We start from the raw sequence: 25,503 nt of genomic DNA on the forward strand, positions 1-25,503 counted from the left end.
CTATGGTAACGTCAGTACAGTAGTCTATGGTAACTTCAGTACAGTAGTCTATGGTAACGTCAGTACAGTAGCCTTTGGTATCGTCAGTACAGTAGTCTATGGTATCGTCAGTACAGTAGACTATGGTAACGTCAGTACAGTAGTCTATGGTAACTTCAGTACAGTAGTCTATGGTAACTTCAGTACAGTAGTCTATGGTGACGTCAGTACAGTAGACTATGGTAACGTCAGTACAGTAGCCTATGGTAACGTCAGTACAGTAGCCTATGGTAACGTCAGTAAAGTAGCCGTCAGTACAGTAGTCTATGGTAACTTCAGTACAGTAGCCTATGGTAACTTCAGTACAGTAGCCTATGGTACCGTCAGTACAGTAGCCTATGGTAATGTCAGGACAGTAGCCTATGATAACGTCAGTACAGTAGCCTATGGTAACGTCAGTACAGTAGTCTATGATAACGTCAGTAAAGTAGCCTATGGTAACGTCAGTAAAGTAGCCAATGGTAATGTCAGTACACTAGCCATCAGTACAGTAGCCAATGGTAATGTCAGTACACTAGCCATCAGTACAGTAGCGTATGGTAACTTCAGGACAGTAGCCTATGGTAACGTCAGTACAGTAGCCAATGGTAACGTCAGTTGTAGACTATGGTAACGTCAGTAAAGTAGCCATCAGTACAGTAGCCTATGGTAACTTCAGGACAGTAGCCTATGGTAACGTCAGTACAGTAGCCAATGGTAACTTCAGTACAGTAGCCTATGTAACATATGGTAACGTCAGTACAGTAGCCATCAGTACAGTAGCCTATGGTAACAACAGTACAGTAGCCTATGGTAACGTCAGTACAGTGGACTATGGTAATGTCAGGACAGTAGCCTATGGTAACATCAGTACAGTAGACTATGGTAAAGTCAGTACAGTAGCCAATGGTAACGTCAGGACAGTAGCCAATGGTAACGTAAGTAGTAGACTATGGTAACGTCAGTCAGTACACTAGCCATCAGTACAGTAGACTATTGTAACGTCAGTAGTAGACTATGGTATCGTCAGTACAGTAGACTATGGTATCGCCAGTACAGTAGCCTATGGTAACGTCAGTACAGTAGACTATGGTAACGTCAGTACAGTAGCCATCAGTACAGTAGCCTATGGTAACGTCAGTACTGTAGCCTATGGTACCATCCCAGTACAGTAGTCTATGGTAACGTCAGTAAATCCCCTCCAGGTTAAGGGTTGTTTTTTCTATGGTTTTTGTAAACGGTCCAGTAAACCCCAGGGTTAAGGGTCTTAATGGTAACGTCAGTACAGTAGACTATCTCCGGTAACCAGTACAGTAGTACTAGCTAGCGTCATGTGGTTAACTCAGGACAGTAGTCTATGGTAACCGTCAGTTACAGTAGACATGGGTAAACGCTCAGTACAGTAGACTATTGGTACGCCATACAGTAGCCTTTAACTGGAACGTCAGTCACGTCAACTCATCGGTAACGCAGGACAGTAGAATATACTTCCTTGGGGTGGAGGCAGGTATCGCGTGAAACACGCGCACACACAGGCAAACGAATTTTCAGCTGGCAGCAGACACTGGAATAACTTTCTGAGTGACAGATGAGGGCTTGGATAGGCGTTTTTGGCGAATAGGAAGGAAAGGCCTTGAACGTCAACAGAATGTTATTACCACCATTTCTGTCTCCTTGGAAAAAAATGTATTTTCGGTTTTCGGTTTGTGTACCCTGAAATGGTCATCCCTTGCTTTCAACCATTGGAATGTTCCACTTCTATGACATTCTATGACGGTTGTGAGTGTGCCGTTAGTGGTTTAGAGGGGAGCAGGGTAGGGCGGGTTAGCCTAGTGGTATAGAGGCGGGTAGGGCCTAGTGGTTAGAGGCGGTGGGTATTAGAGCCTGAGCTTACAGTGTTCCACGATTAGAGGGGCGCCCCTTAACCACTAAGGCTACCGCCTGGCATAACTAGCTCTAAGAGGCTGTGGTTTACGATCTATAGAGTGCTAGTGTGGCGTGCAATTAGTAGAGACCAAACTGAATCTCCCAGCTGCAAGGAGTATAAAATCTGTGCCGTTTTGCTGACACTGCCTGATTCAGAGGGAACTACTTTGAACGATGTTCGCTATTCGACTGGATGGTGGTAAGAGTAAGAGAATTGAATCTAACTGACATTAGGCCGTAGATCAGAATAACGAGTTTATATATTTGAGATAAATGCATATATATTTTATATACCTCTGACTTATTGAGTAATGGTTATTTGAAGATTCCTGATTAGGTAGGAAGCATGTAATTTGTAATATCAACTAGCGTCGGCTCACGACTGCGTAGTATTAACTACAGTTTAGTATCTGTGTAGCGCTATTAACTGAGCAATACGTATATTTTTGAGGTTATTTTACATATTTCTGATGAGCTTATCTCGGTGATATCGTGCGTGTAATCATGACGCACAATGTTCACTATTTTACAGTCGTCAAATCAAAGTGATCTTTCTACTCGCATCACTGCCTTCTAATGCTCTCGTCCGTAATGGGTCTGCGACCAATACGACCACCGCCTCATTCTACTGAATCTATGAGCTGCTCCCTAAAAAGTACAGACTTCTGGAGATGTCAGTCGCTATTTCTAATACCGGCTCGTAGAGTATTCTCTACGTGTACCTATGTCCATGTACTCATGCCTGGTTCTGTAGTACTGGAGATGCTTCGTTATTTGGTTTTCAACGTGTCTCCTGTCTGTCTGCGACTATCTATCATTAAGGAATAAGCATGGTCCTTTGCAATTTTAGAGAGATCAACTCAGGAATAGAGTTAATATCGGTGTCGTTCTAATATAGCGTGAATTCTTGTCCACGTCACCTAGTGGACACCATCAAATCTATCTCGTGTGGCGTTCTGTGCGCTCATATAAGTTAGCTATGTTCGAATTATCTCCCTGATGGATTTACTGAATCGATTGTTCAGGTAAGTTAGGACCATGATACTTAGTACATCTAGGCCCTATGTATAGGAAAGTATGTCACTGTTCAATAGACGATATAGCGGTCTAACTGTCCTGTGTTAGTACAAATCTTCAAAAAGAGTGTCTGTGGCCTCACACTTGTGAAGTCCATGATAATATAGAGAGTAAGCACCTTCCCTCTCAGTGCCTCACATGCTCGGATACTAGATATAGCCACTCTTTATCCGACGGTATAATCGAATGTGTAGTAATTTCTATATGAATAGGCATTTCTCTACGGCTGGTCCTAATGCGTGTCCACTCTGCATAACCCTTCTACCGTAATACCTGCTACGGTGGCACTACCTAGCGATGCCACCAAAGCCCCCATCATGTTCTCCTTGTCATCACCAATTATGCGGCCAGACTTAGGTATCTGAGTGATTCTGACAAATACTGAGCTAATATATCTTGAGTATGCCTTTCCTACAGTAAACTTCTATAGTGCCGGCTAGACAACTTGACCACTCTTCTTCTAAACAGTGATCTTGCTTAGCAGGTACTGCAATCATGCCGCTATCTATTTAGCTTCGGTTTTTCAGATTCGCACTCTCTTCGTATTCGTTCTAAGACGATTCCGCATTACGATTGGATAGAGCGCCCTGGGTTATCCCCCTCTGTCAAAGTTACTAAGGCTTTAGTTGAAGGACAGTCTCTAAGACCAACTCTAGCGAGACCTATATGCTAATTGCTACCAACTGTGCTTCTAAGGTGTCTTCGAAAGCCAAACGTTAACAAACAGATGTATTATCTGCGTCGTTCACTATTGCGAATCACTCTATATCTCTTCTTCTGGCTATCGCACATTCCTGTGTTCGAGGTTACTGTCTACTTAAGGCTGATTTGTTGTTTGATATGCTTGTGCTACCTCCTGCGCCGCTAGATAGGTCCTAAATCGACTTAATGATAGATAGACTATTAATCTGGTTCGAGGTCTCAGCTGTTATAATTCAATCTACGGCTGAGCCGATAAGGCTGGGGTGGTTTGACTGTATTCCTTTCTACTCTGTCACGTCACACTTGTCATATGTGTGCACTCGACTAAGCCTAGTGGTGATCTCAATAGTGAGTGCGTTTCGACCCATGTAGGCTATTTACCATACTCTACGTCTACTGATAGAGTTCAGTTATTGCGTGTATTTGTCTTGATCGCGAAGCCTGTTGGCCGTATCCTCTGGTCACCTGGTCGATCTATGGGGCTGCCAACAGGGTTCAATCTCAGGCCATCTCTGCGTTCTCTTGTGTTCTGAGTTATGTATATACCGATATCTGAGAGAGTGATGTTGCTCGTTCTAGCTTGGGCATCATCTCATTGATCGCAGCCTCATCGACTATAGCGACAATTCTGTTAGTGACTTATCTGGTCGCGCCTATCTGAGGTTAACACTGTGTATATGAGCTAACCCTCCATTAATGAGCATTCAATGTCTCTGTTATCATACGTCTCCTGTTCGTGCCCTTCGCCTACCTGCTCTCTATATGGCAAGCTATATATACATAACATGTCATGTGCTATCTGAATTACCGATCACTGCTTCGCACTAGCGTCCAATTGCTGTTCTCTATGCATCATACTACTTCGACTTAGCTCTCTAGTTTGTACGAATACGTGGACAACTACTAAATATCCGTATGGTTCATGGTTAACATTAACATCATCCTCCAGGCTGCTACATAAGCATCTCTCAAATCCTAGAGAATTCCTGTATGATATATAATCTAGATCTGGCTCGCTATTATCGCAACAAAGTCATCACGTATCACTGCATGTCTGCATAAAGTACGTATATATCCCGTCTAACATATCTACCATGGATAGATAGTCTCTGAGACGATCCTCTGACTTCAGGTCGAGATCTTCTATATGAGTATAGGCGCTATTCAACAGACTACTACTCGTAAACTGAAATGTGGATGCAGTCAAGGTCAGCTGGTAAGTCCAGTCTCTGTGTTTACCAGAAGCCTCAGTGGCGGTGGAATGGGTTGATGTACTACCACCACTGGTGACAAATCGTGGTAACGGACTCCGTGGTGTGTACGCGCTCGGCGGCTCATGATCTCGTCTGCCAAAGATCCCATGGCTACGGGTGTGATCTTACACGTTAAATCTCTGCGAGTAAAGCCCCGCCTTATCTCAGCTCACTGGTCACCATAGCAGCACCCACTCGTAGCACGCGCTCCAGCAGGTATATCTCACTGGTCAACCCCAAAGCCAATTCCTCCTTGGCCGCCTTTCCTTCCAGTTCTCTGCTGCCAAGACTGGAACGAACTGCAAAAATCAGTGAAGCTTGAGACTCATGTCTCACTCTCTAGCTTAAGCACCAGCTGTCAGAGCAGCTCACAGATCACTGCACCTGTACATAACCCATCTGTAAACAGCCCATTTATCTACCTCATTCCCATACTGTATTTATTTATTTATCTTGCTCCTTTGCACCCCAGTATCTATACTTGCACATTCATCTTCTGCACATCCACCATTCCAGTGTTTAATTGCTATATTGTAATTACTTTGCCACCATGGCCTATTTATTGCCTTAACTCCCTTATCTTACCTCATTTGCACTAACTGTATATTTACTTTTTTTTCTTTTTTTCTACTGTATTATTGACTATGTTTTTGTTTATTCCATGTGTAACTGTGTTGTTGTATGTGTCAAATTGCTATGCTTTATCTTGGCCAGGTCGCAGTTTCAAATGAGGAACTTGTTCTCAACTGGCCTACCTGGTTAAATAAAGGTGAAATAAAAAATAAAATAAATATGGAGAACCGGTGCTACTAGCTAGTTCCAGCTGGCTGCTAGTAGCTACTAGMCTTGCTAGCATGTAATTACATTCCAAACCAAGTGTTGGCGCTGGTGAGCTACTATGTACATATACAAAGAAAAAAAACATTAAATAATGCGGAAAAACTGCAACTCTTTTTCTCCTGTGCGTTTGGTATCGGTAGTCGAGTGAGTATTGTAGTAGTTTTTTTTTTTTTTTTTTAATATATAATATTGTAGTAGTTTTCCGTTGTTTGTAGSTAATGCAGTAATACCCACATAGTGCAGTAATACCCACAATGACGGGGTTATGTCTCATTTGTGTCTCAAAACTGAGAAGCAAGCTTTGAAGTCGGAACGATTTGTCAGGTTTAAGCGATTAGTTTCGAGCATGGGAACCCTGCGCACGTCTACTGTATGCAGTAATCATTTCACCCAGGAGGGCTTTGATGGCTTAGTATAACCAGTGGAAGTGTCACGCCCTGACCTTAGAGATCCTTTTTATGTCTCCAATTTGGTTGGTCAGGGCATGAGTTGGGGTGGGCATTCTATGTTTTGTTCTGTGTGTTGTATTTCTATGTGTTTGGCCTGGTATGGTTCCCAATCAGAGGCAGCTGTCAATCGTTGTCTCTGATTGAGAACCATACTTAGGTAGCCTGTGTTTGGGTAGTTTTGTGTATTGCACCTTGCAGAACTGTTTGTTTGTCGTTTTGTTGTTTTTTGTTCAAGTATTCGTATTTATTAAAAGTATTATGAATACTTACCACGCTGCACCTTGGTCTTCTCCTTCTCCCGACAACAGCCGTTACAGGAAGGCAGGATTTGGAATGCGAGTTCCTGTCTGTGCTAGACTAGTTGTTCTCTGGCTTACTACTTACATAGGCYGTGGTGGTTGGCTAGTTTGGCTAGTTAGCTGGTTAGCTAGCAGGCTAAAATGACTAACTTTAGMTGGGTGGCTTGCTGGCTAAGATAACTGCATATACCAGTAACATTATTTGATAACTGGTTAGATGCCGTTATATATTTAGAAAACTTTGGTTTACTTTAATGTAGCTGTWWGCTAGGTGTTGATAGCAACGTAACGTTAGCAGGCTAGTTGGCTAGCAACCTTGCAAGTAACAATACATACATAAAGTATTTGCTTGTAAGTTCCTGAAAATTAAACCAGTAATCATGAGTGTAATCGATTTGGTTTAATTTGAAGTTATACAGTACATTTGAAGTTATTTCTGTTACAGTTTACATTTTAGGGAATAGGCTGACTTGCCTGTTTTGTTCCAGCTTTCAGAATTCTGATTCTATGTTTTATGTAATAACTAAAACAAATACAAAAGTGAGGTGTAACTGCATTGGGTTTTTTAATGCATATTCCAATGCAAATCCATATGTTACATGTGGTTACGTTTATGGTACCTTACCTTTAAGATAAGGGACGTCCTTGGCCTTGTGTAGTGGAAGTAGGAGGGAGTCTGAAAGGGCAGGCTGTTTACATATCTATCTGGAACTTTCAGACTATTCCTATCCTATGATTAAATATTTAACCTTCCTGTCTGGTCCCCTTACCACCCCTGCGTGGGGTGTGTGTGTGTGTGGTGTGTGTGTGTGTGTGTGTGTGTGTGTTGTGTGTGTGGTGTGTGATGTTGTGTTGTGTGTGTGTGTGTGTGTGTGGTGTGTGATCCTGTTACCTTTCCTGTGTCATGGTGACAGTGACATGCATGAGCTATGACTATGAAGGCGGACCTTGTTCTCAGTGGAGTTTTGCCAGGAAACACACAAATCAGAGCCCCCCCCCCCCCCCCAAAACACAAACACACTGAACACACAAACACACACACGCTCAAGTCAGAAACTTCTTATCTGAAATCCAGTCACAGCAGGAAGGGTTTCTGGTAACCTTGATCATCTTTATTAATGCTTATACATCTGACACCAGTGAATCGACTCCAATCCTGTTGTCTGGGTTTGGTTTGCTAGAGACAGTTGTGTGGAACATGGAAGACGCCACGCTGAGCTATAAGGTTGGTCAGGTTCACCTTGATGCTGTGAAATAACCCTTAATACCAGTGATCTGGTGGTGGTTTGAGAATGTGTGATTGATGTAGGCCTCTTTGATCTGTTGCAATAGCTTCTTGGTAGATACCATGAATCTTTGTTTAGGATGGAATGCTCGTGACTCCCCAGTCTCTTGTCACAAACTGAACATGATGGCTAACAATCCCCGGAACACATCTGCCTCCTCCTTCGCTCCCTCTTGTGAACAAGAACCATACATACCAATCTTTCACCATTTCCAGGCTGAAGCTTCTGTACCTCCTGTACTCGCCAGCAGGGGGTGTAGTTCCTGCAGGTAGGAGCCCAGAGCTGCCATGGCAGCTGTCCCATTGTCCTACTCCAGGCAGGCTTGGTGCACCAGCACTCTGGGAGTGGAAGCGCGCGCTCCGTGATCCAGTGCTGGCAGTGCCCGCGTGCTCATGTGGCCGCCATGCAGCATGGAGGTCTCTCGAGGACGAAGTCAGCTGGACACTGAGCTCAGCCTCCAGGAGTCAGCTGGACACTGAGCTCAGCCTCCAGGAGTCAGCTGGACACTGAGCTCAGCCTCCAGGAGTCAGCTGGACACTGAGCTCAGCCTCCAGGCGGCGCGTTTCCTTCAGCAGGCGCTCACTAGCCCCCACGTGCATCCTGGTGGAGCTTCAGGTACTCCTCCATCAGATCACGCACTGCTGAAACTTTCTCTTCAGCAAAGACACGGCGGAGCAGGTGGGACGCGTCTGGCTGGGGCTCCCCGAGACCTGCTGCGCTGATCTCTAAGATCATGGAGACCACCAGAGCACCAATGCCCACTGCGTTGGGCACACTGCTCAGGCCGACAAGAGCCGCATCCAGGCTGGCCACGTAGAACGGGGCCTGGCTGCCCACAAAGGCCAGCAGCTGGGCAGAGTGGTCCTGCAGCACGACCGACGAGTTGAGCCCAAAGTACTGCAGGAGGGAGTCGTCGATGCCTACATCGGGCAGGCCCCCTTGATTGTAGAACTGGTTCACCAGGAAGGCCTGGTCCTCCTGAGAAATCACGAGGGGAAGGTTCCACAACATTGTGAGTACTGCCAGAGGCACGTCAAGAGAAACATGCACAGTAGACTAGGTTGCTGAGTGAATGAGTTATAAGCGCATGCATATGGGTATGTGTTGTGGAACTTTTTGTCAGAAGGGGCCGGGGTGAGTGTTGAATTAACCTATCCTGAGCTGAGCTCTTTTGGCAAACATGTGTTGGGAGTAACAGAGATGTGTTAGTTAGAGAGAGCACCAAACCCAACACACTCAGAGGACTAAATGTTCACCTTTTCAGTGTGAACCTTTCACTTACCCAAGTCTGTAGAAGTCCGCCTTCAAGTCGCAGGAGGGGTTTGTGGGAAATGTGAGGACACATGCTCAATTGCTTTTTTCCTAATTATTTTCTGCGAGTTAAAATAAATGTTTGCTTGTCCCCTGGTATCAAAAGGAGCAAAATGTCTCCTAAACAAATATCGTGTACAGAACAGCTTGTCTCTGTCTGAGCAGTGTGTCCTTAAACTGCAAATATGTAGCAAATTCTCAACTCTATCCTTTTTCAATCTTTTCGCAGTTTAATGGCCTTCATCACCAAAGTCAGACATTTTCAAGATGCAAAATATACATTGAATTGAATGAAAAAAGGTTGAATGCTGAATGTACTTTTACATGGCTTAGTAATTTGGGCTCTTGGATTGGTTACTTTACATTCACTATTCAAGGCTCCCTGTGTTCCTCCCAAACAAATTTAACGAATTAGTGATTATACTCAGAGAGAGAGAGAGAGAGAGAGAGTGAGAGATTACTCACACTGGTGACTAATGAAGACTGTTTTAATAATTTATTTTATTCCATTTCACTTCCTCATTACATGCTCCTCTCTCAAATCAATCTGCTCCTACAATTATCACCATGAGTGAAATTAGTTTGTTCGTTAATATCTCATCTGCTTCGGTTAATTGGATGGCTTGATTACAAGACTGATTAAAACACAAGAACTATTGATTGCAGTGTAAGAATATGCAAACGACGACATGAGTGTGTCGAGTCTCAAGTCTTTAAGAGTTTTGAACGCTTCTATAATGAAATATATAAACTTCCAGCAGCTGAATTAATATTCAATATGATGAACATGATCTGAGGAGAAAGGAGGCAGTGAAGATAATGAAAAGGGCTAAAAAAGAGAGCAGGAAGGAGGGAGGAATGGAGAGGAAGAGAGGTTGTTGAATAATTCAGCACAGAACACCTGGCGAACCTTCCTTCTCCGTTTTCTTTTCCACGTATCAGACTAGAAATAATTAGTCAAATACTGAAAATAMACCTCTTTAAATCCAACTAAAATCACATTTCTACGTGTAGTAAAACAAGGATATTTACTGTTCTTACTCAGGTAACAGTAATTTGAATATATAAAGAGAAACAGACAGTCTCTTTAACAGCACTGGAAACCAGTGTTAACCTTCATGCCCACCGGGTTTGGCCCAKGGTAATTGATTAGTCATTATTAATTTATTAATTATTATTGGAAATTAGCAAAGCCACCAAGTGTGCATTTGAGCATGCATATTAAAATCTCTTACAWACTGCCTCCATTCACCCAGTGCTGWATGTAGACACATTAATTATCTGTAGACAGCCTGCTACATTGAAACCCTTTCTACATACGGTATAAAATGTGCTCGTCAAATATAATTTCTCTGGTCTTGCACTATGTATAGCTTTTGTTTGGATATCTCTGGTCGGTCCTAGAAAACATTGGTGTCATGCCTTTTGGTGTGTATTTCAAATATACTTTTTTGTGTTTTAAACTTGTAGTTTGGGGTCAATGTATTATAAGATGAAGAACTTGTTTGGACTTTGAATTCAGATTGAACAATTTCCATTTTTAAACTAAACGTCTGATAGTCTCTGTTKACATTGGCGGCTATCTCCTGGCTGTATTCTTGCAAAATATGGGCACTAAGACAGACTATTTCTCAAGAACACAGGTTATCAGTCATTTACAGCATCGGAGGCTCACCACACTGCTGAAAACAGAAAAAATAAATGTGCCTCGTTCAAACATTTAATCTGGATTCATTCGGCTACAGGCAAAAAAACAAGCATTCTGTACCGCTGTACAAGTAAAAGCACAGAATTGTATCAACCAATCATCAGAAAGTTGACCGGTCAAATAACTGAAATTCAACCAAAACCGTGAACAACTTTCTAAACACTTATATTGCTCTCTCTCCCCCCCCTTTCCCCTCTCTCTCTCCATCTCTCACAGGCTGCAGCGGACTATGTAAAGGCCCACCTTCCAGAGTCTCTGAGGCAGCAGTTGCTGTCCTATGAAAGGGAGAAGAGGGAGAGCGTTCCCTCCTACCCCAGCATCCTGGAGCAGCGTATCCTGGCTGTAGACCRAGACATGGTGGACAAGCTCTCTGCCAATCACGACGAAGCAGGTGAGGGACTGTAGGAGTGCTGATCTAAGATCAGTTTAGCCTTTTAGATCCTGGATCAGCACTCCTTCTCTGAGATGTTTATGAGTACGAGGTCGGACGGGTTAAAAATGTGGCAATACTGCGGATTGGTTAAGACATTAAGTCCGATACACACGGACAGAGATGGGTCAGAGGGGSAGAGGCGAATTTTAAACCCCAAATCTATTTTGCATGAAGAAACAACCTGTCATTCATCACAAACKTTGTGAATATCTGGGTTTTGCCTCTTTACAATGCAGAAAGACTGCATTTAATCAGTGGACACCACTCGCTTTTATTACAACACACCTGTCATCATTTTTTTCTTTACTAAAGTAAAGGTTTATTATTATTGCTATTGCTAAGGGTACTACATAGGTGTAAGCATACATTTCTTAGCAAGAGATAGCACTTGTATAGCCTAAGAAAGTAGCAGAAATATGCAGAAAGTAGTTTTTAGTGCATTTTATTGAAGGGAAACAATGTCTTGAACTTTTTTGGCAACATAGTGATATATTCTTATATACTGTACAATGAGGAATTCAACTACAAAATACTAGTCTTCTCCCATTTCTTTAAACATTGCCCCCACCCACAAGGTGTATAAACAACAACAATAAATACGAATAAAATAAGATAATAGATACAAAAATATGAAGAACATAAATCAATCAACTCTAATTAGCACATGTAGGACAGTATGCAAGTGTGTGTGCATAGACTATGCAGATGTATTTATCACATGTGCAGCACATAGTGTTTGTTTTACAGTCCTTCTTTGGGGGGCAGAATTGGCATTTCCTCMTCTTGCCTGCCCCAGCTGCAGCCTCAGGAGGATCAGGACAAGATTCAGCCCACTGAACAGCTTTCACAAGCGCTGCAGAGGCTGCTGTGCGGGGGAAGCGCCCCCTTCTTTGAATGCGTAGTGTTACAAGTGCCTTTCCCAGCTGCTCCAGGAACACCCTCCTCTTCTTTTGCTTATCAGGCATCCAGGTAGGGTTGATCGTGTTCCATATCACAAAGGCATTGTATGCGGACACATTAATGATGTTATGGAAGATGACCAGGCGCCAGCAGGCAGTCATCCTCCTGCAGCTGTATGTTCCAATCACCTTGTTCAGGTTGTCAACGCCTCCTTTGTTGTGGTTGTAGTCCAGGATGATGGCTGGCTTCCTGTCCTCACGATCACTGATCTCAGCCGTTTTGTGCAGTGTGCTCAGGAGGACCACATTCTTGTTACTCATTGGGAGGTAAGAAACTAGAGTGGTGGTGGGGGTGGAGTTAAACTTTGATGAGAAGGCCTCTCTTCCCCTTGTTGCGAGGAGTGCAGGGGGAGCTCTGGCTTGTTCTTTCTAACTGTGCCAACCATGGTGATCTTCCTCTTTAGGAGCTGCTGGCTGAGCTCATAAGAGGTGAAGAAATTGTCACACGTGACATTGTGCCCCCTCAGTCCACTTGTCACATCAAGCACAACCCGCATCCCCTGGTTCTTCTCCGGGCCTCCACTGGTAGGCTTCCCTGTGAAGACTTGCATCTTCCAAGCGTAGCTGGATTGTGCGTCACAGGCCACCCATATCTTGATGCCATGAATTTGTCATCTCCAGGATGATTATTTTCGATGGCTGGTGTGATGAACATGTAGAATGTTGAGGAGATGTCCTGGCCATGGGCAACTGCATGTCTTGTGGACCCTGRGGTCATCCTTATGACATTTTGTGCTGCCATCCTGCCMTGGTTGTCATATTGTGACAAGGACCATGTTATTTTGCTGTTCTTTGAYAAAAATGTCTCTCAGCTTRGGAGATTTCTTCTTCATCTGAAGATGATGCATCGTGCTCTGAGTTGTATTCTTCCCTATCTTCTTCTTCAGATACCTCCTCTTCTAAATCATTGTTCTCTTGTTCCTTCTGTACATCAGAAAAAAATCACTGGGCACTGAAACATGAAACACTTTTTCTAATGTTGGGGTCACTCTAGGAAAAGTCATCAAATTCAAGTTCTCTGCTGTTAGTGGCGGGTCATTTTTTACCCTTAAGACAACACAAGGGTTAAAACAGGTCAGAGTTGACCCTCTTTATAAAATCCTAATCACTTTATGTCTAAAGGGAGAGAAAAAAACATTTTGGGAAATGTATAGTACTTTTTACAGATAGTCTGTTAAAAGTAAAGCCGTATACATCAAATGTAGTATTATTTATTATGGCAGGGGTGAAATGTCTCCATGGGGACAACCTTTGGAAGGTCAAGACACAAAGTCAGTGTCACGGAGTACACAAAGCTGCTTTGTTGCCCTGAGAGATTTATTGTCAGCCCTGAGAAATGGATTAGATGAATGTACTGGAAACAGTACCTTATAAATCACTGGATTTTTCAATGGAGGAGGAGGACATGAAAAGGTAGACCTTTGTCAGATACGTTATTAGGGCCTTCACTCCTGTTACCTGGACTTTCATAGCTGTGATGGAAATACAGTATGGCTCTCAGTATTGTGGTTGGTTAGCGGACTTTGGTACACTTGTGGTATTCTGAGAATGAGAATCACAGGTGAAAAACATGAACTTAAAGGTTCATTACACTCAGATGTTTTCAGATTATAACAGTAGTCTTATCTCAAGATGAGCCCACGTCCCAGGCCATCGCTTGTGTAGATCATCTATGGTTTTGGAATGTAACGTCCCTTTAAATTGAAATATCACCTCTGTCTCCTTCTCTCAGGTACTACATGTCTGGTGGCCCTGCTATCGGACAGGGAGCTGACGGTGGCCAACGTTGGGGACTCACGAGGCGTGTTGTGCGACAAGGACGGAAACGCTGTGGCATTGTCACATGACCACAAGCCATACCAGCTGAAGGAGCGCAAGAGGATCAAGAGGGCAGGTTAGCGGACCTCCAGCATGGGTGAACAGCACCACAACGCTATGGTGACGTTAAAAATATGTGTTTGTGTCAAACCGAGCTAAACTCAACACAGTGAATTCACACATTGGGGTGGGTTTCCTGGATCATATTAACCCTAGTCCTGAACTAAAGACCACTTTAATTGGAGAACTGTTTCTTAGTCCAGAACCAGGTTTAATCTGTGTCCAGGAAACCGGCCCTTAGTGTTCARCACAGAAACAAAACACACATACCATTTTCTCGGCTGTGGAAGGTAGTGCATAACGTCATGACRACATAAAATGTTTCCCATACTTGAGCAGATCACAATGGTACGCTAGGATGAATCACTAGAATGAATTAGTGTCAAAGGGAGAGATTGCAGCCTTGACTCACCACCTATTGGCCCTCTTTTGAAGTGCAAGAGAAGTTGAATACATTACTTGCTCTTGACAAATGATAGGAAGCACTGATATGCTGAGGTGGATTTGGTAAATAGAATATCTATAAAAATATAGATATAATGTAATTTGACTGTGATACAGAAATTCCCTTGCTCTGTCTGCRCTTTTTTCCCGTGTACACAATCAATGACCAATGTCCCGGTGTGAGATAATAAAGYTACTGAGAGTTTAATCATAGGGCATTGCACTTCCATTCCTTCACCACCAGGGGGCTTCATCAGCTTCAACGGCTCGTGGCGCGTCCAGGGCATCCTGGCCATGTCTCGCTCGCTGGGCGACTACCCCCTAAAGAACCTCAACGTGGTCATCCCCGACCCCGACGTGTTGACCTTTGACCTGGACAAGCTGCAGCCCGAGTTCATGATCCTGGCGTCGGACGGGCTGTGGGACGCCTTCAGCAACGAGGAGGCGGTGCGTTTCGTGCGCGAGCGCCTGGACGAGCCGCACTACGGTGCCAAGAGCATCGTGCTGCAGTCTTTCTACCGCGGCTGCCCCGACAACATCACCGTCATGGTGGTCAAGTTCAAGAGCGGCCCCGTGGGGAGCAGGGCTGAGGAGTAGAGGCGGTGATGAGGTCACACGTTTGTGACGGGGTTATTGTTATGTTATAGATAGACTCTCCTCCATTATGGATAGTGCAGCAAGCAATTAATGGGGAGGATTGGGAACTGTTGCAACATGCATACCTGGCATTCTCTTTGAAACGCATGTACAACCACACCAACACCCTAAACGATGTAGTTTGTTTTTCATTTCTATGACTTTTGGATAGAGAAGTATTTTTGCTTGAATTATGGCCTTAACTCGGAAGCTGGAGTGCTTGATCATCTTGACACGCACACATACACACACACACATACACACACACACACACACACATGTCCATCTGCCGTCTCACACATTGGCATTCGGCACGAACACACAACTGGGGATCACCTCTTCTTCATCACTGAGAAGATGACTCTGACTCAAACAGTACAGCAAACTGATCTATTGTTCTCTGCGCACCCTGCTGCAGTGTATTGTACTGTCACAGGACTGATACTGTCCTGAAGAAAATTGTAAAAGAAAAAGCACCTGTTGAGACTTTTCATTTTGGTGGAATGATAAGCCCTTAAGCATCGGCCCATAAAAATGTCCTTGGTCATATACAGGAGCAGTTATACCCTGATCTAGCTCCAGCCATTGCCTTTTTCGTCAACATAGTCGTAACAGGGCTGATGTTAAGTTACTGTATTATGGTACTGGACCTGTATAGGACATTTGTTTAGCCTATCCGTGTTTAGGAAAGATCTGTGGATTTTAGCACACAGGTGTTGATGCCTTCGATCATGGGAATCGTACGGACTGGGAGGTGCATCTCAGACTGCTTATTAAAGCACYGTTACCCATGGCGACTGAGTTAAAGGCTACACAGCTGAAACAGGAAGGCTAATTGCCAGTAATATGGCCACAAGTGTGTTAGTTTTACAAGTGTACAACTGTATTGAATACTACTATTACGGCTGTATTTCCAACACTCTCACAGGCTCACCTCAGAATTTGACGTTCATTCATGTTTCTCAAACGTCAAATTTCTAAGTAGTTCCAAACATCAAATTTCTAAGTGTTTAAGRTTTAGGCATTAACTCYACATTTTTAAGGTTAGGGTAATGTTTAGGCATTAACTCAGAATTATTACGGTTATACATTAACCTTTCAGAATTAAGTTTTGGGATAGGCTTAAAACCAAAATATAAAAACAGCTTTCTATCGCTGGATTCGAATATGCAACTTTTGGAACCAAATGCAGATGTTTACGCCCACCCGCCATCCCCATTCACAACGTCCTAGCAAAACCCAAACCTACTGGAAGGGAACAGCACTGACTGTTGTCCCTAGTGGTCGGTTTCCTCTTTATCTCCTGGAGTCCTCAGACATGGATGGACATTGAATACTGACTTGTATAAGGGGTGACCTGCCTGTTATTTATTTCATAGGTACATCATTTGAATTWAAAAATATATATATACGTATGTTATATTATCATATACACCGAATAGGTGTTGTGCACAGGGTTAACCATAGTATGGTGCCCCTGGAGCAAATTAAGGTTAAGTGCCTTGCTCAAGGGTATATCGACAGATTTTTTATTTTGTCTGGTCGGGTATTCAAACCAGCAACCTTTCAGTTACTAGCACAACGCTCTAACAGGTAGGTTACCTGCTGCCCTATGATGTGGCAAACCGTTTATCATTTAACAATGTACCTTAATTGCCTTATTTATTTTTTCAGTTTTAATCTTATTGTCAAAACAAAACATACACAGATGTTTATTGTTCACCTGTGCATACAGTATGCATAMGTTGATAATGCAACAAGCATCACTTGTAGACAGTTCACCAACAAGTCACTCATATAATCTGCCAAACACAAAATGTATGAATTTGCTGAATGCAGTCTGTCAGTATTAAATCCAATGCCACCATGTCAAATGTTGCTGTTTTTGTTTGTTATTACAGCCAATTTGAAAGACTGTGCAAACAGTCTATTTAGCTACCACTGCACTCTGTGATTTAACACAGTAAATTACTTTGTAACATAAGTCCAATMATTTTTTGAAAACATATAATACAGCAAAGGGATTAATAAACGGGTCACAGATTTGTCTGACCTCTGTTGCTTATTCATGTATGGCAATGTGTATGTGACCTTTCTGTAGCCTACAAACCAAGTATGGCCGCCAAGAAACAGATTTGTGCAGTATTCTCTGGGGSCCGTGAGAAACCACAATGACGCACTCACATACCAAGCCGAACAATCATATCTCTGTATTCATGTTTCTTGCTTCACCAGTGTGCTGGATTGTCACACATTGATGAATACGTCTCCCATCAGTCACGTCATGACACTAAACAATTGATTGGGTTTTATTTGAAAATCCTCAATGATGACAACAAGCATAAGAATGTTTGGGCTGGTGAGATCACAGCCAGAAAGAAAACATATGACGTCGTTGATACACTTCTGGGACCGCTAGACACAGGCACAAATAGTTCTGTCTGCGCTATAACTCTAGTAACCAAACACCCCACCACTAGCTACAGAGGCTTGGCAGTTGCTGGCGTGCGTCGCCTAGACAGTGCGCAAGCTAGGKACCAAGTCAAAACTGACGGCCGGTGCCAGGTGGAACCGGCCTTAGAATAGCATGTAGGTCTACATTTGTAAAATAGTCTTATCGAATGTGCAAAATGCCAGAGAGGTGTGGTAACATTCAACAGGCTTTCCGTAAACCAAAGTCACTGTACTTAACGCCGCCTTACAGGAAAGCTAAGCTCATTATTTGGGATACTGAGCTTCTATAAGAAGTATTCGGTCATTGGGCCAAGCGAGACAAGTGTGTAGCAAACAGCAGCACAAGTGAGGAAAGACAGGACCTTTGAGTGTGTTTGCAATTAGGGTCTCTATCTGAGCTTTGGTTCTTCCGGAGCTGACTCATATCTGCTTTTGAGGTGAATTTGGTATTAGTTTTGAAGAATGGGTCAGCGCGGATCCAAGCCCACTGTGGTAGAGGTGTGGGAGCTGTTCCTGTGCTTTGGTGCTCGGGCGCCCGTGAAACGCAATTCAGTGTATCAGAAAATGAACGAAAGCTCCACACGTGCCCTTACTATCCGGTTCCAAGAGACGGTGAAGAGGCCGGACCTCTCTCATGACGCCGGGATTCATGAGAGGAGTACGCGACCCMACTCATGGCACTACAGCCGCCGGGACACGGGACTAGTGTATGTAATGGATGACCCGACGGGTGGAGTTTGGATGAAGCCGAGAGAGAAAAATACAAGATCCTGAAAAATATGGACGTCTATGGTTTTAAATTGGTCTCTATTCATGAGAAAGTTTAGCCTTCTCTGGTAGGGTGCATCTCGGGCATCTGCGCAATCGTGCGTAATCGCTGCGGCGTATTTGTGCGGTGTGTCTCTCAAATGGACAGAAGATCAGTGATTGAGAGAAGTTTCAGGGGGATGTGCTTGACTGCACCACCTTGCACTGACCAGTGAGAAAAAGGATTACATTGGATTGATTACTCTCTGGGTGCATGTTATCCAGCAGATTGTTATCTACCATCCACTGTCCTAAGGTTAATACACCAAACGTTGTATTATCATGAATGAATCTAATATTTGTGGATGAAAATGCATGCTTGGAAGCACAGCCTAATCAGGTGCCTCCACTCTGGAGTCGATTTAGTCCATTCATTGTGCCATTGTTCTTTGCGCACATKTATCCTACATTTTCTTTGACGTGTTATCCAGCATGAGCAAGTTTCATTTTAACCAGTATGTTCATAGGCCTGCCTATTCAGTGAAAACATATTTAAGCACAATTCATGTGTCAACTATTTAAAAACCTGTGGAATGGACTTCATAATAGGCTCGATAAAGTGGATTATCTTGGCACACATGCAGTCCTGGGCCACCAGCTGGCAGAAAAAGATACAATGCCGCSGTCATGTGGATGAGAACATTTATGTCTACATTGACGACAGCAAAGATACGTATTATTATTATTTATTTATTTATTTATGTTACTAGTCTTCTCATCTCAACCCTTATAAAAAAAAAAGATTGCAGTTTTGAAACTGTAAAAGCGCAGTAACTGCGGTCGACTGTGGTAAAAAAAAACTATTATTTGGATGCAGTATTTTCAGCATACTGCAGTTATACTGCACTCTGACTGCAATCTTTTTTTGTAAGGGAAACAATGGTATCAGTAAAACAAGAGATATGCCAAGGGCAGGAGCCAGAACCATGAACTTCGACTTGACCTTTTCATTAGATGTTTTTGACATGTCTGGCTACCAGCCAACTACTGTAACGAAATCAATCAACACAACCAGGGTTTGATTGTCGTGTATGTCTTTTTCTCTTTCCAGCCTGAGTTTGGAAATACATTAATCTGTTTCTGTTTAGTGGTGGGCTGTATTTGTAGTCAGCAACTTGATGGGACCCTTTGGCATTTACAGTTTGACGATAGAAATTCCACCGTGCAAAAACTGGTTGAATTAACGTTGTTTCCATGACATTTCAACCAAATAATGAAATGTGATGACATTGAATCAACGTGGAAAACGGATTGGATTTAAGGGAATTTCGTATTTTTTCACACAGCTTTTATCCTAAATCCAATGACATGGGAACATTTTTTGTTTATTTCACATTGACAATCTTTTGTAAATTGTTAGAGAGATGATGGGCAATGGTCTTCTACACACTGCCTTTTTTGTGTCCCACATGTATTTGTATTTTTAAAAGTAACGTGTTAACAACACAATATTGCTAATCAACCAGGTTGTCACCAAAATAATTGTAATATAACAGTAGCTTTATGTTCTTTCTTTTTTTAATGCCAATACTGTTTTCTATGTTACAAGGCTCCACTTTTTCATAGTTTTTTTGTGGTATCGATGAAAATACTTGATTGGGGAATGGGGATACGTTTTTATGATGGGAAATGATAAAACACACACAGGAGCATTTACACACATATACACACACTCACATTGTTTGTACTCATGTTATAGCCAACTCTTGAATTTTGTATGAATAATTTATCAAATATCTGTGTCTAGTTGTCATGTATTCATTATCTATAACTGGTTAAATGTTTGTAGTTTGCATTTTTCCGTAATGATTAACATGGTTAAATAGTCGTAAATCTCTGCTTGATTCAGCTTTTGATATATTTGGCATTTTTATACACATTCTGTATTTCCACTGAAGAAAGCAATAATTAACCAAYACACTACTGTAAATAAATGGACACTGCCTGTTATAAAACGGAAATTGCTCTCCATAAATAAATGCTCAGTCTGAAGCCATTCAGCTATGGGGTTCACAGTCCTACAGTATAATAATGATAMAAGTTATATCACTTTAAAAAGGGTTTATTTACAACCTATGGGGTATAGGATGTTGGGAATAGTGGCATAGGAGAGTATGAAATGAATTAAATACCCTAACCCTAAGCTATGTTCAATGTCAGCAGCAATTTCCAGTGAGAAATTCTCAGTCTGAAAGCCATTCGGCTATGGGTTTCACAGGCCTATAATAATGATACAAGTTATATCACCTTAAAAAGGATTTATTTACAACCTCAGGGGTATAAGATGTTGGGCAAAGTGGTATAGGAGAGTCTGACATWWAACCCCTAACTTCAGTTCAGTCTTCACCAATGAGAACCAAGAGGGACCTAGCTTCGTCCTTCCTGACTGGGAAAGGCCTCCATTCAAGGCCGTAGAAAATCCTACAGCCATCTCATTAGAACAGAACAGGATGGATCAACAGTGATTCATATTACTGGTTTGCATCCTATTAAAATGATAGTTGTGTTTTGCTGCATAACACACTTACATGATTTGCCTACCCATATGRTGTGGATCATTGTCAGGTTATTAGCTGTATAAGCTTCAGTAACAACAGAACACCAWKGKTKKWAWWAMMMYTTWAAACAGGTAGTTTGTAAATGTGTAAAATATGTTTGTTTTGGGTCCACACTAGTGAGTTAACTTATTTAAATGAGACAGTCACAGAGGATGTTCTTCTGAATAACTGTTCAGGGCATAACACTTTCCATTCAGCTTTGGGAAACTTTGATGTAAGGCTTGATTACACCTGTAATTACTACTTCTATTCATCACACCCATTGTTTCTTAACCATTGTTCACTAAGTATATCAATGTAATTACACCCAACACAATGTTGAAAACAGAATGCTTCCCAACACTAGATCACATAAATAGGCGTAAGCTGGATGTGATCCCACCGCTGCCACCAATGTAGCAGAATAAAGTGAAAGCTTCAACAGGGACTCTAGACAGKGCTCATACGTGGCAAAGTGAACTCTAACGGCCATTACCATGAAASCCTAGTATTCCTCTGGGCAGAGGCAGTAGGCCTATAATGCCTTGTTACAATAGCCTAAGTACATAACATGATTGACACGATGGTAATAATCATCATGAAACGGCCTTGGAAGTGCCATAAGTGTAAACCAACATAATTCATTATTTTACATGAACCTGTTCAACTGCAATGATATGGCTTAATTGATCATAGTCCAGACTTGTTATAGTTGCAAATAGCATGCAGCTGCACCAGGGGAATTTAAACTAAACAGATTTTTCTTTGCAGGTATTCCATTTCCCCACATTTATTGATGAATTATTTTCAAATCATGAAAATGTATCCCCATTCTCCAATCAAATACCTTTATCGATACCACAAAAAAACAGACAAATACATCTTTTTACTCCAATCTGGAAACCCTCATAAAATCTGACTAGACCAGTATCCCATAGTATTAAGCAAAAATAAGCATAGAAAACATAATTGGCATAAATAAAAACAAGAAAACATAAGGCTACTATTTTATTATAAGTATTTCAGTGATAACCTGGTCGATTAACAATATTGGGTTGTTAACATTTTATATATATATATATATATATATATATATAAATAAATGTGGGACAAAAAAAAGCAGTGTAGAACACCACTGCCCAAAATGCACTGCTCCAATAACTTTCAAAAGATTTTTCCTAAGTTTGCCCCCCAAAAATGATTTTCCCTATGAATGAAGTTGAAAAAATGTATTTTCCTACGAATTAAGTCACACTTTTTTTTGTATTTTCACACTAATTAAGCCACACAAAAACGCACAAAATCTGCTGAAAAACTTTCTGTACATATTTGCACTAATTGAGTGTGAGATTGTGTTGCAACTGAATATGACCAGTTAGTTTAAATGTAATACTAGGCCTGAAGGYTACAGGCAGCAACTGAGAACCAAGCAAAAATGTGTTATTTCTTTATTTCTCTCTCTTTCTTTCATCTAAACATCTTTGGAATTGTTCTCCATTGTTTGATATGTAACTATAATGTAAGTTATATTGCCTGCCTGATGGTTTTATTGTGATTTAAGGTATCTGTATCTGTCAGATTGAAATGGAAAATGCAATATATTCTATATGGTGTCCTAATGGCCCATATATTATTTTAGCTATAGGCTAGTTTATACATGACATAACCAATGGTTGCCTTGGCCTTAAGTACATCTGAATGACATAATGATATATATGATATACTGTTATCTGATGATATAGAGGGTGCGTGCGTTCGTCTCAATGCGTATACTTTGTTCAACTTTACGTAAAGGTCAAACAATTCGAGGTGACGCTTCAATGTGTCTTTAGAGCAGGTTAAATACCATGCACATGGARGATTTTAACATGTGAAGTGTGATAAAAACATGAGGCTTTTAAACCTGCGCATGTGTCACATTGTATTGTTTGTGTCAACAGCGCACTGATTTGATTCATGCTAAACTGGCTCATTTGGTGGATAAGTTCCTAACCAAACAACAGTCATATCTTGCTTCATATAGGACATACTTTGACCCTTGCTTATCGGTGAACGAAAGGTTTATAGGTAGCATGTAATCGCTTACCTGGTAACAGAAAGGCAACGCACTGGGTAAACACCGCAGCTCGAGGCAGAGAACAGTGACATAAGGTGATATCACTGCCTCTCCCTGACTTGCGTCTTTGCCAAGTAGTCGGGTTACGCTTTACCACACATGGGACAGCGGGGATCGAGACCCCAACCCGAGGCCCGAGTTCTCCTATTGGGTCTCGACTCAGCGGGGAAATCAACCCTTCTTTACAAACTGAAATATAACGAATCGGTCAATACCGTTCCCACAATCGGCTTCAATGTGGAGATGATAGAAGCCAAAAAGAAGAGGGAGACAGTTGCTCTGACCGTGTGGGACGTGGGCGGCCAGAATACAATGAGGCACTACTGGAAGAGCTTCTATCAGGACACTGCTGGACTGGTGTTCGTGGTGGACAGCTCCGACAGGCGCCGGTTGGACGAGGCCCGGCGGGAACTAGATCACGCCCTGAGGAGTGAATTCTTACGGGGTCTGCCTGTGGTCATCCTCGCCAACAAGCAGGACCTTCCCGAGGCCGTATCCGTCACGGAGATAACGGAGCGCTTTCACCTGAGGACGATGAGCGCTGAGCGGGACTGGTTCGTTCAGCCCTGCTCTGCTGTGACCGGTGCTGGGCTTATAGAGGGCTTCCAAAAGGTGGCACACCTGCTCAAACTACCATCAGAGGACATTCAAGACAATATTAAAGAGACAGTGCAGTATCTACGATCAAAATCAGTCAAGTCAATGGGTTTGTAATGTTTGCAATGATAGGATATGTCAAAAGTTATTGACAAATGATGATAATTTGTTTTTATTGTTTACGGATGAAGATCACATTTCACTATGATCAATGTGTTTCTTYAAAAGGTTGTCACAGTGCAATAGACTACATGGAAACGAAATCAATCCACGAAGCTATTCAATTGACTTTAAATCAGCCTATGACATTTTTTTTCCAACTAAGTTTAATACGTTTGTATCAGATTATTTCCTCTGAGAAATATGGTCATAAATAATGTTAAGTCGCCTATAGACCTAATAATGAACATGTCATTATGGACTTTGGGGAGCAGTGCGTAAAAAACGCACCCCAAATGGTCAAATTCACTTTTCATCTTTTATGTAGACCTATAACCTAATATATATACACGTCTTGTATCTAATAAAATGTCTTCCCTACATGCTATATTTTTTCCCCACCTAAACATGTAAGGCCTCTTTCACACCTATTACAGTTTTGCGTAAGGCTATATGGCACTTCTTGCGTACTAAAACTCAGGAGTGACTGATTTGATTAATTTGTGTTAGTTTAACATAATAGGCTCTAAACAACACTTGTGAGAGTTATCAAACGTCATTATGCTGACAGTGAAGGTCAGTTAGCCTGGTTCTCTCAGCGATGACATACTGTTGGAGAGGCGCAGGTGGACGTGTCCGGTTCCTGTTCTTGTCCCGCTTGCTCCGTGGTCTCCAACCGACCTCTGTCTCCCTCCCGCACGGTCTCCTCATATGTTGGCAAGTACTTCACCTCATCGTAGGCGGGTAGAGAGACAGGGGGAGCTAGGTCAGTAGCAAGGCTATGCGATGTGTAGCTCTCCAGGAGCGGGTCCTGAGATACCGTTATCCGTCCGTTGAGGAGCGGGTGCGGATCATGGCTGTCAAGCTGTCGCCGGGGTCTCGAGCAGGCAATCCGCTGGATGAAGTAACCCAGGGCAAACAGAAGGAGCAAAAGGAGGACCCCGGAGAGTTTCCGCGTAACCATTGCGATGTTGTAGAAGGTGCTGTGAACCGTGTGCCTGCAACAGCCGACGACGACACTGTCGTTACCGTGCGCGCAGCATATTTGGTCGTCTCTGCAAAGGATCTCTCCACAGTTTCGGAGCGCATGTCCAATGGTTATAACAAATAAGGAGAAAAATGTAAAGCTCGGCGTGTGACCTTTGAGATAAAGACACATTATTCTTAAAGAAAATGCTAGAAGTCTTCTGTTTTGATTGTAAATATGTCAAGTTGGCTGGAACGACGTACGCTATAGTTTACTAGAGGCAATGTGCAATGAGCCAAAACCATAGATCGATAGCACTGGGTGAGCCGTAGCATCTGAACATGCGGTGTTGAAAAATGAATCTGGAATTGTCATCCATATTGTCTCTCCGAACGTGTTTACATAGCAAGCTCCCTGAGCCAAATGCTTGTAATGTAATTTCTGTGTCTGATTATAAACGGATGACCTCCATCACTAGGGTACAACATTGGTTGTGGTTAATCAAATTAGGCCTTTTATGCATATAGAGCGTTTATTTTGGTCAATTTTCTCTTTAGGTTCAAAACAACCATCGCCAGACCATTGTAGAKAGTATTGACTGGAATACATATCTAGGCTACGGGCCTTTTAAAATGTGCTTTGTTGAA

The 25,503-nt window shown here is 42.4% G+C and overlaps 2 protein-coding genes across 2 annotated transcripts in view; both read left to right on the forward strand.

The window, feature by feature from the left end:
- The window catches only part of LOC111979506 (protein phosphatase 1L), a 33,763-nt gene extending 18,102 nt beyond the window's left edge, over positions 1–15,661 (forward strand). The window contains exons 2-4 of the mRNA XM_024010095.2: positions 11,086–11,260; positions 13,994–14,155; positions 14,828–15,661. Coding sequence (XP_023865863.1) covers positions 11,086–11,260; positions 13,994–14,155; positions 14,828–15,180 — 690 coding nt within the window. The 3' untranslated portion in view covers positions 15,181–15,661. The remainder of the gene's footprint in view (positions 1–11,085; positions 11,261–13,993; positions 14,156–14,827) is intronic.
- A 6,880-nt stretch (positions 15,662–22,541) lies between these two features.
- Positions 22,542–24,270, forward strand: arl14 (ADP-ribosylation factor-like 14). The gene has a single exon (XM_024009094.2). It carries the CDS (start codon positions 23,233–23,235, stop codon positions 23,845–23,847), a length of 615 nt encoding a protein of 204 aa, XP_023864862.1. The 5' UTR covers positions 22,542–23,232; the 3' UTR covers positions 23,848–24,270.
- Positions 24,271–25,503: the final 1,233 nt, after the last annotated feature.

This window comes from Salvelinus sp. IW2-2015, linkage group LG19, assembly GCF_002910315.2.
Source record: "Salvelinus sp. IW2-2015 linkage group LG19, ASM291031v2, whole genome shotgun sequence".
Lineage (NCBI taxonomy): Eukaryota > Metazoa > Chordata > Actinopteri > Salmoniformes > Salmonidae > Salvelinus > Salvelinus sp. IW2-2015.

Coding starts and splice junctions, on each gene's coding strand:
- arl14 (XM_024009094.2), top strand. CDS start 23,233: ATGGGACAGCGGGGATCGAGACCCCAACCCGAGGCCCGAGTTCTCCTA.